Source organism: Mesoplodon densirostris, chromosome 4 (genome assembly GCF_025265405.1).
Source record: "Mesoplodon densirostris isolate mMesDen1 chromosome 4, mMesDen1 primary haplotype, whole genome shotgun sequence".
NCBI classification, from domain to species: Eukaryota; Metazoa; Chordata; class Mammalia; order Artiodactyla; family Ziphiidae; genus Mesoplodon; species Mesoplodon densirostris.
Window position 1 is genome coordinate 70573598 of NC_082664.1, and position 17660 is coordinate 70591257.

General features: G+C 36.7%; 1 protein-coding gene across 2 annotated transcripts in view; it reads left to right on the forward strand.

Annotated features, from left to right (window-relative positions):
• The window catches only part of PRKD1 (protein kinase D1), a 347287-nt gene that overhangs the window by 278718 nt on the left and 50909 nt on the right, over positions 1-17660 (forward strand). For both annotated transcript variants that reach the window (XM_060096361.1, XM_060096362.1), the window contains exons 5-7: positions 11370-11580; positions 11723-11800; positions 13602-13806. In XM_060096361.1, coding sequence (XP_059952344.1) covers positions 11370-11580; positions 11723-11800; positions 13602-13806 — 494 coding nt within the window. The remainder of the gene's footprint in view (positions 1-11369; positions 11581-11722; positions 11801-13601; positions 13807-17660) is intronic.

Sequence of the window (17660 nt, forward strand, 5' to 3'; positions counted from 1 at the left end):
ATTTACATTCCCACCAGCAGTGCAAGAGGGTTCCCTTTTCTCCACACCCTCTCCAGCATTTATTGTTTCTAGATTTTTTGATGATGGCCATTCTGACTGGTGTGAGGTGATATCTCATTGTAGTTTTGATTTGCATTTCTCTAATGGTTAGTGATGTTGAGCATCCTTTCATGTGTTTGTTGGCTATCTGTATATCTTCTTTGGAGAAATGTCTGTTTAGGTCTTCTGCCCATTTTTGGATTTGGTTGTTTGTTTTTTGATGTTGAGCTGCATGAGCTGCTTGTAAATTTTGGAGATTAATCCTTTGTCAGTTGCTTCATTTACAAATATTTTCTCCCATTCTGATGGTTGTCTTTGTGTCTTGTTTATGGTTTTCTTTGCTGTGCAAAAGCTTTGAAGTTTCATTAGGTCCCATTTGTTTATTTTTGTCTTTATTTCCATTTCTCTAGGAGGTGGGTCAAAAAGGATCTTGCTGTGATTGATGTCATAGAGTGTTCTGCCTTTGTCTTCCTCTAAGAGTTTTATAGTGTCTGGCCTTACATTTAGGTCTTTAATTGAATATATATTATGATAGTAATCCTCTATCTGTTAATCTGTGATGGATGTATATTTTCAGTTTTACATGTGTTTTTGATGGCTTTTTCCCATACTGATATTTTAATACAGAGAAAACATTTTCACTCATTATCTTACTATACATGGAATACTGTTGAAAATAAATCAATGTAGGCAGATTAAACATAATATTCTTTTCAAATGATTCAAGAGAATAGTCTTTTGACGTAAATGAGCTGAAGTCAAGGTAGAAAATGAAGAAGAATTAAAGACACTGGTGTCCTTTGCAGCGACAGGATACAATTGATGACACAATATTTTTTTAAGTTAAGTAGGCCTTATGGAATTTTTTTAAAATTTAAGAACTTTACTGAAGTTATTTTAAATATTTTTAAATGTCTTTAAGGAAGCATTTACTATTATAGCTTTGAAGTTAAGAGGCTCTAGAGAGAATTTTTTTTTTTTTTTTGGTGAAATTAAATTCTTCTAGACTAGTCTTCTTGGTAATTCTTAGCATTCAGACTGCCTTACAGTAAGATATTATTAGGAAGTAAATTGCTCACTCCAAAAGCTTTCTCTATGTTTGACTGTTTAACCTTCACATCCTTTAGTTTTTACAAAATTTGGACAATATTCAGTTTAACTTTTTATGTGAGGGTGCATATTTTCTAAATAATACTTTTCCATAAACCACTGTGATTTTTTTAAAGTTTCCTGCGTCACATTTAATTCAGACAAGTATTGTAGTAAAAGGAACTCTTGGCTGCATACTCTCCTAGAAAACCTCCCCCCAAAATGACTCATTCAGTTACTGTTTCTGTTCATTAATAAATAAGTAAAGACAAGAGAATACCACTGTTGCATTACCTATCTGTAATTGGGTATGATCCAGATACACTTTATAATAGTTAAGGCAGATTATTTTCAAATGGGCAAATATTGGGGGAAAAAGTTATTTCTAATGAAACTATGGTGAAATTTCTGGCCAAATAAATATTTTCCAGGATATTTTCCAAAGTAGCAAAAGTCTATCTAGAGGTAGACACTTTAATTGTTATGCTTGTGTTCTGGAGTTCCAGGAATCCTGGTGATTCATCTGAATTAAGAAGTCGTTTTTCCATTTGAACATGAACCATGACATCCAGTACATTAGCCAGATATTGCAAGATTTCTTTTGATGATTGTACAGACTAGTTCTCTAAATTCAAACCTGGGCAGTGTATACTTCCAGTGAGGAAAAGACATCCAAGAACTATTTAACTGGCACTTTTCCACCTCCTGAGAGGCAGAAGAGTACGTGCAGTGGTACGTTTGTCGGGAAGGAGCCCATCAGTAAAATTAAGAGTGTGAGGCCTTCTTTGATGTGCTATTAATCAGCTGTTGCCTGATTTCATTCAATTTGTCTGGCTTGTCATCTGTACATTATTATTTCATGTTCTGAACATAGACTTCCAGATGTGGAATTCTAAATATGAACACAGCTGGAGAGTTCTTCATGAATTCCACTGGGGAAGAGGACATCATATACCACTTGTCCACAGTTACAAACATAGAGGTCTTTGGGACAAATGGATCTTTAGTGAAGTCCCTGAAGAGCCTGCACTCACATCGGGAAGGTACCTTGGCCTCTGTAACACTCCGCACTGCCATGACTTAAGACACAAAACATTGCTCTCTGCTTTAAGTTGCAAAACAACCCCGACACATCCAGTTACCAGTAACAGGCATTTACTAAGTGGCTATCTGTGTCCATCTGATGTCATGCCAGGCCTGTCAAATTTAAGTCTCTGCTCCTTAAATTCCTCACCAATCATGACTACTAAGCTCCAAGGCAGTAATCGATGGGAAAATCTCTTTCTAGATTATTTCATTCAGCTTTCCCGTTAGCTCGTAAACCGAGGCCAGGCCCCTGTCAATTCAGTCAAGGTCAAATACTATGAGAATATGTGTCCCTAAAATCACTTTTGAATTTTCCACATGATCTGCTTACCTTCCAGTTCACTTTCTATATGGAGATCAAGTCTGACAGTCGAAGCCCTCAACTTGTTGACATGCAGAGTTGTTTTCTTCCTCAGCGGAAATGCTTTTTTATTTTATGAATGTATAGCCTGTGGAGTTAAGGTTGCATTGCCTTCAAGTATAAGAAGAGGCAGTACTTGTATTATGTCTCCCCTTTCCTCCAGGAACCCAGAGATTTGTAAGATGTAAGTAACTGACATTTTGAAAGAACAGTGCATGTAATTTGTAATAGTTCTCCAAGGGTCTAGTGCTTTCCCTGGAAAGGGTGGGTTGCTTAAGAAAATAGTAAGGTTCCTTTATCCTTCACTTCTGTTTACTGAAAAAGAGTGAGGCAGTATAAAAGTTAATGTAACTTCCAAGACTGCTTTAGCACTCAGCAAATCCAGATCACCGTGTATTTTTAATAAGAGATTATATATATATATGTTGTTACTATGAAATCTTTCACAAATTGCTGCAAACATTAAAAATGGATTCTCCACTGTAAAACAGCATCCATCACCACTAAGCAGGGGGCACACTTTTTTTTTAATTTCTGCTCTGTGGCAGGCCTTTTCACTGTTATGAAAAGGTGTTGATTAGATTTTATTTATGCTACATATTTAGGGTATCCAACTGAGGAACCAAACTCATTTATCTGGCACACTTGGCAGGTAGTTCAAGGCCTGTAGAATCAGAATTGTAACAGAATAGCAATGAACAATTTAAAATTCACCAAACACCCTACCCTCAGCGAATTGCAGGGCATGGCAACGTGAGTGTTCCTATGTGAACCTCAATTCCCAGGGGTCTTCAAACTTGTCTGTTGCCCAAGAACTGCTCTGTGCTGGGAAATCCTGGACTCCCCACGTTTGGGGTGAAATATTCATCTCAGTGTTGTTGACAGAAGTCGATTGTTTCTTTTTTTTTTTTTTTTTTTTTTTTGCGGTATGCGGGCCTCTCACTGTTGTGGCCTCCCCCGTTGCGGAGCACAGGCTCCGGACGCGCAGGCTCCGGACGCGCAGGCTCAGCGGCCATGGCTCACGGGCCCAGCCGCTCCGCGGCATATGGGATCCTCCCAGACCGGGGCACGAACCCGTATCCCCTGCATCGGCAGGCGGACTCTCAACCACTTGCGCCACCAGGGAGGCCCGCGATTGTTTCTTTTTTGCTTTGTAAAATAGCCTCAGACTAAGCATTCACAGCAGTGTTTTACTAGCAGTGACAATGGGTGGCATTAGATAATCATTCCAAGTGGGATAAACAGGTTTCAGAGCATATAAAAGAAATCTCTAGGCAGTCTGAAGATTAGGAGGACTGAGTTGTCCTAAACAGAATTTTAACTGCTAATAATAGTCAACATAGTCATTGCTTGGCAAGACTCACTTCAGGATCCACACCCAATGCCTCTTCTTCAGGAAACTCCTTTTCTGAATGACCCCTTTATCTCCATCATGGAGGTGGTTTATCTTTTCTTCGAACCTTCATACATGTGGGCACTTATTCTGTGTGAGGCAGTATTCCAGAAGTTGGTGATACAGTGATGAACAAAATTGTCAAGTTCCCCTTCTCATGGAACTTATATTCTACTGAAGGGAGACAGTAAAAACCTAATAAACAAAGAGGTAAATAAGATAGTTGTGCTCTGCAGTAATGGCTCTGGAGGGGACATGATGATGTGCCAGAGAGTACCACAGAGTGGAGGGGATGTGGGCAGGAAGTGAGGTGATCTGGAGGTGTCCTGGAGAAGGTGATATATGACCTGGAATCTGAAGAATGAGACAGAACCATCTATGCCTATAGAAGGGAACAGCACATGTTGTTGATAGTAACAGTTATGTTGTGTCCAGAATTCTATTGAATAGTAAACTCATTGGGCACAGAGACTGTTATTTACTGGTCCTTGTATGTCCTGTAGCATCTGACTTGAGCCTTTAGGTAGGATTTGTCCCAGTAGGCACTTGTTAAATTAGATAGATCCATCTGGATGGCAGTAGGAGCAAACTGTTATAAGGTGCTGTTCTGCACAGTTCTTTGATAATCAAAAAATGCTAGATCTTAAAACTTCTGGAATAAAAGATTAATGTTTGGTTGGCTCTGTTTCACATAGCTGTGCTGGTATCTTTTAAGCATAACAGCACCTGAACAGGAAAGTCAGCAGGCAACTGAGTGATACTTATACAATAGAGGCTGTGTATTAGGCTAATCATTATGTTCTAGAAAACATGCATGACTCAAATGCTATCCTCTGGGCACAGACAGTTGCTTGAAAGTCTCTTCCGTAGGTCAAGGTTAAGGGGTTCACAATATTTTCACTTTGCATTTTGGCAAGTAGAACATACTATTACTTGATTTTTCTTGTTTCCTGTGAACTCTTTCTTCATGACTTAAATGAAGGGAAGAAAATACTTTCTATTTTTATATTAGCATAAAACCAGGGGATGTGAGAACTGGGAGAGGCTAAAAAGAGAGGAATCATTATTATCATCTGGAACAAGAATACCTGAGTTCATAGTTCTGCTTCCACGGGCTGTGCGATCTTGGGCTAATGATGTAGTCTCTCTATGATTCAGTTTCCTTATCTTTAAAAAACCTGGTGGTCATGAGGTTTAAATGAGTTGATGAATGTAAAGTGCTACGAAAAGAATCTGGCACATACAAAGGTTATAGAAAGTGTTTTATGTCGTTATCTAGTTCAGAGTTCTCAGACTCCCCATGACCAGATTTATTCCCCAAATCAGTTGACTGGCACAACGTTTCAGAATTTTTTCAGAGTCGCTAATGTTGAGAAATAGAGTTATTTCATAAAGCAACTAGATCTTCTGCTTGTTTTGCAAAACTAAGAGGTCTGGAAACATAGGGCTTTCATACTCACAGCCATTAGCAGTCTTTGATCCATCCCTTTTCAACCGAGCCTGTGTTCTCCAATTTACTGTAGTCTCCACCATTCCCTATTGCATCCCTGACACCCATTAGTATTAGCAGCCTACAGGTATTATTGATATTTGAGCTTGCCATCTGTCCTCTTTCCAGAGCAAAAGGGTTCTGACAGATTTTGTTTTCATGTTGGAGATGCCAAGTAGGGATGAGGAGCAGGCAGACAAGTACAGAGAACAGTTCCAGTGGAAAACATTCCTTAGTCAATTGTACTCTCTTAAAATTGAAACCCTGTAGAGCAAGCGTGTCAATGTTATAGTGCATGTAATACTAAATTTTTTTACAAGCTTATATTAACAGTCTATATTTTGAACATCTCTATTGAAATGTCTCATCCATTATTTGCATGCATTTATTGCTTGAAGACATTCATTTTTGTTTAGTTAAAGCAATGCTTATTACTTATCTTTACCAGGCACTTCTTTCCATTAACAGAGAACAAACATGATTAAGACGTTGTCCTTCCCTTAGGAGCTTATTGTGTAATGATTAAGACCAAAAAGAGTCCCAAAAATGAAGAGTCCAAAAAGTGATGTCAACACGTATGCTAAAGTGTTCTCTACTTTTCTATTTCTCTTTGATTCAAGGGGAGTTTATGTCACCCCAAATCCAGTCCCCAATATGGGTCTGTGAAATGGATTTTAGTTAATAAACATAAATATCTTAATACTGGAGAAGTTTTTATTTGAATCTTGCTTTTTATACAGTGACTTTCATCTCTCAGGAAGTCTTATGTTTGATTTTCCCATAAATGACAACAAGAAACCACAAGTAAGGGCAATTTTTCCCCTCTGTTTTCTAGCTTAACTAATGAAGAGAATTCATTTTGAACTGTGAAGTGGAATATACCTTGTTGGGAAATTGTTTCAGAGTCCTGTTGAATGTTTAAAGATGTGCTGGCAGTTGGAGTTTCCATATTGTAATCTAACCAGTCATTTCCTGGGATGGTTCCAAACTTGCTGAGTCATCAATTTAATATACCAGGTTAAAAAACAAATTCAGTCTCTAGAAAAGCAAGATGCATTGCCTCTGTAAGTAGGTGTTCAGTGCATATAGTTTTAACTTTGGCAGTCATTTCAAATGAAATATTGTTAGCATGAGGATGTTACAGACACTTCAGGAAACCACAGTCTTTTTAAAAAAGTTTAATCTGTATAAACTTTATTTAATATCTAATCCCACCTTTAAATTCAGCTTTCATCATTTTTTTGTTCTCATATTCTCTCTCATCTATGATATGATACCTCTTACAATGAGAACAAGAGATCTTTATACTTTTCATCATTTATAATTTGCCAAATCCGATCATTTACATCAATCCATCCCAATACCATATTGTACAGTGATGTCACTTCTCACAAAAGTTCCACACCTGTAATGTGATCCAAACTCCTCCACTCAGGAAAAGAACAATCCATAGGACCAGTGGCTAATGTAAAAACGTAAATTTTTAGAAGCACATCCTCCTGCAAGTGCCTACCATAATTATAAAGAGAATTTTATAACTGTTCAGAGTTTTGAGCCAGTTTTTGCTCTGCACATAATAATGAAGCAGAATGAAACAAAATGTTGCTGTTCCCTTTCCAAAACATTTCAACTTTCCTCCCTGTTCCCTAAAAAAAAAAAAAAAAAAAAAAAAAACACTCATTCTGCAGATTGCCCAGGTTCACCAAACACACAGTGCCAAACTGGAGCAGCAAGTAACAGTGGAAATGAATTTAAACACCATTTAGTTAACCTAGTAAAACTAGTGTTGATGGGTAAGAGAGAGTTTTCTCTTTACCAGAATTAAAGAAAGATTTTATTTAAAACTGAAAAGTTCCATACACATTATAATTAAGTATAAAAATATACAAATAAATAAAAAATAAAATGAAGTTAATGAAGAAATACAATGGTACCATATCTCTACTTTGCATAATAATGCATAACATCCATAAAAGCTGTTATTTAAGTCAACATTACCCTTTGAATTGCTAAGTCTACTTTCATATTGAAGTTATCTTAAAGTCCAAGCTAGTTGGATTTAGATCAATGAGATTTTTTTAAACCATCCCGTTTCATTTAAAATTACTAATTTCTGAATTTTTGCCTACTCTGTAGCTTGATGCATCAAACAAAAGTACTGTAATTGTGGATTTCTGGTGTATATACCTTCAAATAAAACTTCACATAAAAATTGAAATTACAACTAGTAACTTTCTTAAAATAGTAACTGAATATGAATTATTAACCAAAATCTATCACTGATTCTGAAAATCCTTAGAAGCATTTAGTTTGATTTCATATTATTGGAAGGAATAGTTGGCAGGATTCCAGAAATGATGGTTTTTAAACATTTATGTAAACAGTGATATATAGATAGATATTATAAATATAAATTTATATTACAGGTCAATGGCCTTGTTTCACAGGATCTTATTTTTCTGTTTGTTTTACAATCTGTTATATATCAATAAAAGGTTTTTTTCACAGTTTGAAGAATAGATAAATATCTCAATAAGCATTTACGAAGTCATCACATAATGACCCAGTCTTCTCTTTTTGTCTTAGCTCTTAGATTTGCTTCATGACAGGGAAAAGCATGTGCAAATGTATATGTGTAAACTCCCAAAACATAGAATACAATTCTGCAGACAAAACTTCCCTTTCCCAAAGTGTTTATCTAGTAAACTTAAAAAAGTCAGTCTCCTTCCAGCAATAAATCAGTTTCCACATGCATGTACCCATCTCAAGATTTTAAAACTTTACTTTTTCATTTAGAAATAGAGGCTACATTGAAAATGATTGATTATATTTGGAACTATAAGAAAGGGGAATGATAAGTATTTCTGGTTGTGTTGCTAGTTGATTTTAATTTTAAAATGTCATAAATGACAAGAGGACACTTTATTAATGCTGTGAAAATCTTAAGTTGCTATTGTATCTTAAATGCTATTGAAGTCTTAATTTTATTTATTTATTTATTTATTTATTTTTTGCGGTACACGGGCCTCTCGCTGTTGTGGCCTCTCCCGTTGCGGAGCACAGGCTCCGGACGCGCAGGCTCAGTGGCCATGGCTCACGGGCCCAGCCGCTCCACAGCATGTGGGATCTTCCCGGACAGGGGCACGAACCCGTGTCCCCTGCATCGGCAGGCGGACTCTCAACCACTGTGCCACCAGGGAAGCCCCTGAAGTCTTAATTTTTGACCCTATAAATTATGCAGTTTGTGAGTTGTTATTCTGTGCCAAGGACACATGTGGCTATGTGAATCTCATCATTGCCTGAATACATGTGCAGTACGGACTCTGGGCCACAAAGTAACAGCCAATTTCTTTTCCCTTAAACTCATGTAACATTTTAAAATTCCTTATGTAATCTTGCCTTGAAGGTAATAAATGAAATGACTTCTCAAGAATAATTCTGGTTCTTGTAGTTTATGGCAGTGTTTATGTGAATGTTATCATGTTGGATGAAAAGAAAACATTCAGATTGCTTCTTGCTCTTCTAAGTGAATTTGCCCCATGGTATACTGAGTAGTCCTACATCAAACTGGCTTTGTTAACACAGCCAAGAATTAGGTCTCTTAAATTAAGGAAAGTAACTGAAAGGTGATTTGGTCAACTTTTCATATGATTTTCCAAATCTGAGAACATTTTAAGTCTGCTAAGAAAATGTGACATCACGTCAGCTTTTATTCTGAGTGTTGAAACTTTCCAACTACGGAAAAATATCACTTTTCATTTTAGTGTATGCTTAAAACTGGCCCATTGGATATAGTTAAAGCAGGGACCTAACCCTACAAATTTAATTATTTTCCAGTAATATTCAATTCCTTTGAAGATATTTATTCAATATATTTATGATTCTGGTTTGGCAAACCTTTGGCTCATCTTTACAAGTGCCCTAGATCTCTCTGCAAGAGTTGAGCCCTTCCAGAATAATTACGCTTTGTAGTTTTATTTTACGGAATTGAAATTATAAATGTAACTGTAGACATAATATCCCTAAGTAGAACCTCATCTCAAATTTCTTTTTATTGCAGCTGGTGAATCTGCAAATCAAAAATTTCCCATTTGGTAATAAATGGTATTACATTTTGATGCAGATAGGCATTGAAAAGGATAGAAATTGTCTGTAAATATGATTTGTTTCTCATCGGTAATTATTTCAAATTAGAAATTAACTGAGTAATGTGATAATACAAGGGCTCTAGAAGCAGACAAGTGTAGGTTCATGTTTTGGCTCCACTGTTTACTAGCATTTGACCCAAAAGAGTATATTTAAACTTTATGAGCTTAGATGCCTCAACTATAGATCACAAGGCCTGTCCTGTAAGGTGCCTAACACAGTGATTATTAAGAGTTAATACTAAGTTAAGAGCTTAATAAATGAGATATATAATTATAATAACTATTAAAAGGTAATTCAGTTCTTTTATTCCCATAATTATTTTTCCTGATGATTCCCAAGTACATTTCCATGATATCAAGAGATACCATGAAATTGTTCAAAAACATTGTAAACACAGTTAAATTTATTTTATTTTATTTTTAAAAAAAGTTTATTGGAATATAGTTGCCTTACAATATTGTGTTAGTTTCTACTGTACAGCAAAGTGACTCAGCTATACATATACATATATCCCCTGTTTTTTTGACTTCCTTCTCGTTTAGGTCATCACAGAGAATTGAGTAGAGTTCCCTGAGCTATACAGTAGGTTCTCATTAGTTATCTATTTTACACATAGTATCAATAGTGTATATATGATACTATATACAGTAGTGTATATATGTCAGTCCCAATCTCCCCATTCATCCCATCTCCCCTTTCCCCCTTGGTATCCATATGTTTGTTCTCTGCGTCTGTGTCTCTGTTTCTGCTTTATAAATAAGATTGTCTATTCCAACTTTTTCAGATTCCACATATATGCGTTAATATACGATTTTTTTTTCTCTCTATGACTTACTTCACTTCATTTATTTTTTTAAATCTATGTACTGGGCTGATTAATTACAAAATGAGAGACAAGAGTGCACAGAGATATAATTGTAACCGAAACATTAATATTTGTGTGTCTTATATAATCCAGTAGTCACTATGTTTTTCAATTATATAAATGATAGTATAATTTTAACCCTTTACTTTTATGGTTGAGGAGTAACTTTAAATTATATTCATTTTTTTCTTGGAGGGAATCCAAAGATGCTGTAGGCCCTGTTCAGATGAAGTACTAGATTGGACAGATTGGGGGAATTTACTTTTCATTTTTTATCTTCCTGAACTGCTTGCATTTCCTATAATGTAAAACTTTAGAAAATGTCAATGAAGTAATGTATGGAGTGGGATTAAGAACGATTTTTTGGTTTGCTTTCAACTTTATATTTCTGTATTAAACTAATGAAATTGAAAAACTGCAAATTATTTGAAAGTCCTAGAAATCAGGTTCAAATAGTCTGATCTCCAATTCTCTTCTTTTCATACTATAAAAACAAAGTAACTCAAAAAAGAAATTAAGGGGAAATAAATTACATTAATGAACAGAAACATAGTCTTAGTTTATTCCTCTCACATTCTTAAGGATCAAACCACTAAATACAATAGTAAAATAAAAGGCAATTTAAAAACACACAAATATATTATGCTGTGTCAGGGTCACTTGCATCTTACCATATCACTCTGAGAACATCACTGCTATATGAACAGCTGGATGTGCTTTATTGGGAAAATGATTTTTCTCTTTGTGTCAGTATTTCTGCACTAGTGCTTTAGCTCAATAATGAATATGTGAGACCTTTTGTTGGAAAATAAATAAAAATGAAAATAAAAATATATAAATATATAAATCAGAGAGTCTCTTATATCTTATTGTCATTTATTGTTTTTCAAACATATAGCAAAAGTCACCATCAGAGTCATTCATTGGTCGAGAGAAGAGGTCGAATTCCCAGTCATACATTGGACGACCCATCCAGCTCGACAAGATCTTGCTGTCCAAAGTTAAAGTGCCACACACTTTCGTCATCCACTCCTACACCCGGCCCACTGTGTGCCAGTACTGCAAGAAGCTTCTCAAGGGGCTCTTCAGGCAGGGCCTGCAGTGCAAAGGTAAGGATGATCTTGCTACCACGTATTTGTCAACTGCCGAAGTTTGAGCCTCACCTATTTGAAATGACTATTTTTCCCACACCTTCTCTTTCTGATGCATGCTTGCTTTTGATTTGTTTTCTTTTAAAATGATTGTGATTAGATTGCAGATTCAACTGTCATAAACGTTGTGCACCAAAAGTACCCAACAACTGCCTTGGCGAAGTGACCATTAACGGAGGTAGGTAAAAGGTCAGCTGTCACGTCTATGCTTCTTTTCCCTCTTAAGGCATGTGTCAGTTAGGACTTAGCAGGATTTTTTTACTTTTAATTTTTCCATTCAGATACTCATGACCCAGACCAAAGTAAATTACGGCCTCTGTCCTACTTTACTGTAAAAAAGCACCCATCATTGCGTTGTGATAAAGATCAGAGATTTTCTTGATTTTTACATGGTGAACCAGCTAGTACTGAAAACTTGGGTATCCAGGATTTCTTCCCCAGCTCTCTTATTTTTCTACACCTATTCTACTTCATTCAGAAACGTAGAAATTGTTGGAATGCCTCCCAGTTATAGCTATCAGTCTCGTGCTCCATCCTTTTCATTCTCAGCATTGAGACAGAAGTTAACTTTTCTTCCCTGTCTGTCAAGGAAGGGAAGAATCACAGAAATTGACCTACCGGGAAATAGTTACAACTTTCTTCCTCCACCCACTTACTATTCTCATTATGTATGTGCTTGTTAACCTGCATCTTTAATAATAATAAAAGGAACTTTAATTTAGACAATTAAAAACTACATATCCTTTTCTATATTGGGGAATATTCCTTTGGGAAAACTTTAATTGTATAAATTAAGATTGAAGGAATTCTAAGAAAAACGCTATGTTCTAAAGGAACAGCTCTCATTTTCTTCCCTCGTAGAATTCCTGATGGATTCTGACCAAGATATTTGACTTAGTGTCCCAGGCTGACTTTTTCCATAGATAGTAGACTGTGTTATATTTTCAGTCTGTTATCAGTTTGCTGATTCCTCTGGGAAGAAAACTGGTGATAAAAGACCAGAGAAACAGGTTGAGTATTTCTGTTGCTAAAATCCTGAAGAACAAGTGATTATGTATGTTCTCCAACTTTCTTCTCTAGAAGGAGAAGAGAAAGCTCTCTAGGAAAACATTCCCATAGTAGTTTCTGGCTTCAAGATGCATGAATTAGTTGCCAAAATCAAAAGCTTGGCTATCTTCCCACTTTCTGTGGCATATGGTATTGATTTTGTTCAGGCCCAGGAAATGTCAATGTGTACTTGATAACTAGAACCAAAGGGAAACAGTGTAGTTTATGTTATGTTGATTAATTTGAAATTGCATTTTTCCATACAGTCAGAAAAATCTGGAAAAATGTGCATTTTCCAAGCTTGGCAGGCTAGGGTCTCTGATCAATCTGTTTTCTAACTTTAAAGTAAGTACTTTGCCTTAGTAAGTAATTATAATTTACTACATTACCATCAGCTATATAATGACAGGATTCAGCATTACTTCGAATATCAAATATCTTAGGCTTATGTGACCATATATTAGAATCCATGATTTTAAAAGTTACTGGAATATCAAGAATCAGTGACCTTGAGTGTTCTTGCATGTCAAAGTTTCCCACATCCTCCCATGTATTTCTTTTTCCCACCAGGGCTGTACTACTGAAATAAGATTCGTATCCTCTTCACTGGTGCCTGGTATCACTTTGCTTCCTAGCACTTTGTTTCTGTCTCACTCTTGGCTTCCTTCCATGGCTTCCCATGACTTTTCATGCTTTTAGGCTTAGGGGCACAAAAAACGAGCATCTGCTCATAAAATTATATATTCATCCTCTCATTCATTCAGGTGACTATGAACTAAAATTTAAAAGGAAAGTGAAAGAAAAGAAAAATTTTTCACATAACTATATTTTTAGGGCTTCCAGTTGATTTGCTTTAGGATTGCCTAACTTTCTCTTAAGTCCTGGCTCCAGGATTCCAGGCTTATCTTCATGGGCGCAAAACAATTTTTTAGATTTGCTTAGCCCTGGGGCAGAGTCTGATGTAGTAATGGAAGAAGGGAGCGATGACAATGACAGTGAAAGAAACAGTGGGCTCATGGATGACATGGAAGAGGCAATGGTCCAAGATGCTGAGATGGTCATGGCAGAGTGCCAGAACGACAGTGGGGAGATGCAGGATCCAGACCCAGACCACGAGGACTCCAACAGAACCATCAGGTAAGGGCTGCAACCCCAGCCTTGGTCAAACGGGAACCCCAAGTGGTATGTACTTTTTAAAGCTCTGTGATATTTTAATCTGTTATAGAAGAAACTTAAAGTGTGCATTCACAGGCATACCTCGTTTTATTGCCTTATTGCACTTCACAGGTATTCCATTTTTTTTACAAATTGAAGGTTTGTGGCAACCTAGGGTAGTGCTCGTCTATCAGTGCCATTTTTTCCACAGCATTTGCTCACTTTGTGTCTCTCTGTCACATTTTGGTAATTCTTATAAGATTTCAAACTTTTTTCCTTATTATTATATTAGTTAGGGTAATCTGTGTTTAGCAGTCTTTGAGGTTACTATTGTAATTGTTTTGGGACACCACAAACCATGCCAGTATAATACAGTATACTTAATCGATAAATGGTGTGTGTGTTCTGACTGCCCCACCAACCAGCCGTTCTCCAGTCTCTCTCCACTTCCTCAGGCCTCTCTAGTCCCTGAGATACAACAGTATTGAAATTAGACCAGTTAATAACCCTACAATGGCCTCTCAGTGTTCAAGTGAAAGGAAGAGTCACACGTCTCTCACTTTAAATAAAAAGCTGGCAGTAACTAAGATTAGTGAGGAAAGCATGTCGAAAGCTGAGATGGGCCAAAAGCTAGGCCTCTTGAGCTAAACAGTCAGCCAAGTTGTCAATGCAAAGTAAAAGTTCTTCATAGAATTAAAAGCGCTACTTCAGCAAACACATGAATAATAAGAAAGCAAAACAACATTATTGCTGAAGGAAAAAGTTTCAGTGGTCTTGATAGAAGGTCAAACCAGCCACAACATTCCCTTAAGGCAAAGCCTAATCCAGACCAAGATCCTAACTCTTTTCAATTCTGTGAAAGCTGAGGAAGGTGAGGAAGCTGCAGGACAAAAGTTTGAAGCTAGTAGAGATTGATTCACAAGGTGTTTAAGGAAATAAGCCATCTCCATAGCATAAAAGTACAAGGTGGGGAAGCATTAAGTGCTGATATAGAAGCTTCAGCAAGTTACCAGAAGATCTAGCTAAATAATAAATGAGGATGGCTACACTAAACATCACATTTGCAATGTAGATGAAACAGCCTTATATTGGAAGACAGTGCCATCTAGGACTTTCACAGCTAGAGAGAAGACGATGACTGGCTTCAAAGCTTCAAAGAACAGGCTGACTCTGCAACTGGTAACTTTTAAGTTGAAACCAATGCTCATTTACCATTCTGAAAATCTTAGGGCCCTTAAGAATTATGCCAAATCCACTCTACTTATGCTCTGTAGATGGAACAACAAAGCCTGGATGACAGCATATCTGTTTACAACATAGTTTACTGAATATTTTAAGCCCACTGTTGAGACTTATTGCTCAGAAAAAAATATTCCTTTCAAAATGCTACTGCTCACTGACAATGCACCTGGTCACCCAAGAGCTCTGACAGAGATGGACAATGAGATTCATGTTGTTTTCATGCCTGCTAATACAACATCCATTTTGCAGCCCATGGATCAAGGAGTCATTTCAACTTTCACGTCTTATTATTTAAGAGATACATTTTGTAAGGTTATCACTGCCATAGATAGATGGCTGTTCTTCTGATGGATCTGGGCAAAGTCAACTGAAAACCTTCTGGAAAGGATTCACCATTCTAGATGCCATTAAGAACATTCATGATTAATGGGAAGAGGTCAAAATATCAACATTAACAGGAGTTTGGAAGAAGTTGTTTCCAAACCTCATGGATGACTTTGAGTGGTTCAAGACTGCAGTGGAGAAAGTAACTGCTGAGGTGGTGGAAATAGCATGAGAACTAAAATTAGAAGTGGAGTCTGAAGATGTGACTGCAATGTCATGATAAAACTTTAAGGGTTGAGCAGAGGAAGTGGTTTCCTGAGATGGAATCTACTCCTGGTGAAGATTCTGTGAAGTTTGTTGAAATGACAACAAAGGATTTAGGATATTACATACATTTAGTTGATAAAGCAGTAGCAGAGTTCGAGAGGATTGACTCCAATTTTGAAGGAAGTTCTGTGGGTAAAATGCTATAAAACAGCATTGCGTGCTACAGAGAATCATTCATGAAAGGAAGAGTCAATCGATGCTGCAGACTTTATTGTTGTCCTATTTTAAGATATTGCTACAGTCATACCAGCCTTCAGCCAACACCATCTGCATCAGTCCACAGCCATCAACAACAAGGCAAGACTCTCCACCAGCAAAAAAATTATATCTCCCCTGAAGGCTGAGGTGATGGTTAGCATTTTTTAAAGCAATAAACTAATTTTTAATTAAGGTAGATACATTGGTTTTTTTAAGCATAATGCTATTACACACTTAGTAGACCATGGTATAGTATAAACATAACTTATATATATACTGGGAAACCAAAAAATTCATGTGACTCGCTTTATTGCCATATTTGCTTTATCTCTGTGATCTGGAACCAAACCTGCAATATCTCTGAGGTATGTCTATAATTTGTTTATAAATGAGCTGTGTACTATGGAGGAGACTCCTAACTTTGGAATTAAGAGGTTGGGATTCACTTGGAGAAATGTAGTTTGCATCCTTTCCTGGTATTGCCTCATTCTTTGACCCATTTTCTTTTGCATGTGAAGGTTACACGAATGTGCAAATGACAAATTTACTACTAAGTTAATATTTATTCAAAGCTCATTGTGTAAGGGTAAGGTGGGACAAAGTGAGAGCGTGGCATGGACATATACACACTACCAAATGTAAAATAGATAGCTAGTGGGAAGCAGCCGCATAGCACAGGGAGATCAGCTCGGTGCTTTGTGACCACCTAGAGGGGTGGGATAGGGAGGGTGGGAGGGAGACGCAAGAGGGAGGAGATAAGGGGATATATGTATATATGTACAGCTGATTCACTTTGTTATAAAGCAGAAACTAACACACCATTGTAAAGCAATTATACTTCAATAAAGACATTAAAAAAAAACCTCATTGTGTGCACATACAGAGGTCAGGGATCAACCTCAGCGGACACAATCTATTTTTATAGCTGGCCCCTATTACAAATATCACATACGTCTGGACCTCACTGTTCTTGATTTATTTCAGAAGTGTGTGGAGTTTCATATTTGTCATCTAATTATCTGTACTTTTTGATTTGTAGGTGATCCCCTTTTTTATATTAGTGGTCAGCACACTATGGCCGAATCAGGCTGCTGCCTGTTTTGTAATAAAGTTTTATTGGAACATAGCCAGGCCCATTCATAGCTATGGCTACGGCTGCTTTTGCACCACAATGACAAAGTTAAGTATTCTGCAAAGCCTGAAATATGTATTACCTGGCTCTTTACAAAAATAGTTTCCAAACCTCTGATTTATGTTATAAAGTGTATTCAGACTTTTGTGTCCATTTTACAAATACCATATTCATTGACTGACTGAAATTGTTCATGAGAGGAGAGCAATTAAATAATTGGATTTTATTCTATTCAATAGCATGAGAAATATTTTTTAAATACTGGAAAGTATTAGTCTTATGACCCCACTGTCTTTCAAAGGTGTACATTTCTTCAGTATCAAAAGATTGGTGTGGGCAGGGGGGCCTGTGGTTGGGGGCAGTGAAGGAGAGAGGAAGACACAGAGACAGAAAAGACAGAGAAGGAAAGACACGAAGGATGGGCATAATTCCATGAGCAATAGTTGTTTAAAAGACAGTTTCAACAGCAGATTCTAATTTTTGTGAAATTATCCAGAGAGAGACTGAAATTCACAGTAACTGATATTATCTCTAAATGATTAATATTATGGCTGTAATATGTAGCAAGCAAATAAGCGTTCATGTGTGATTCTGAATACTGTGGCCTCAGTAC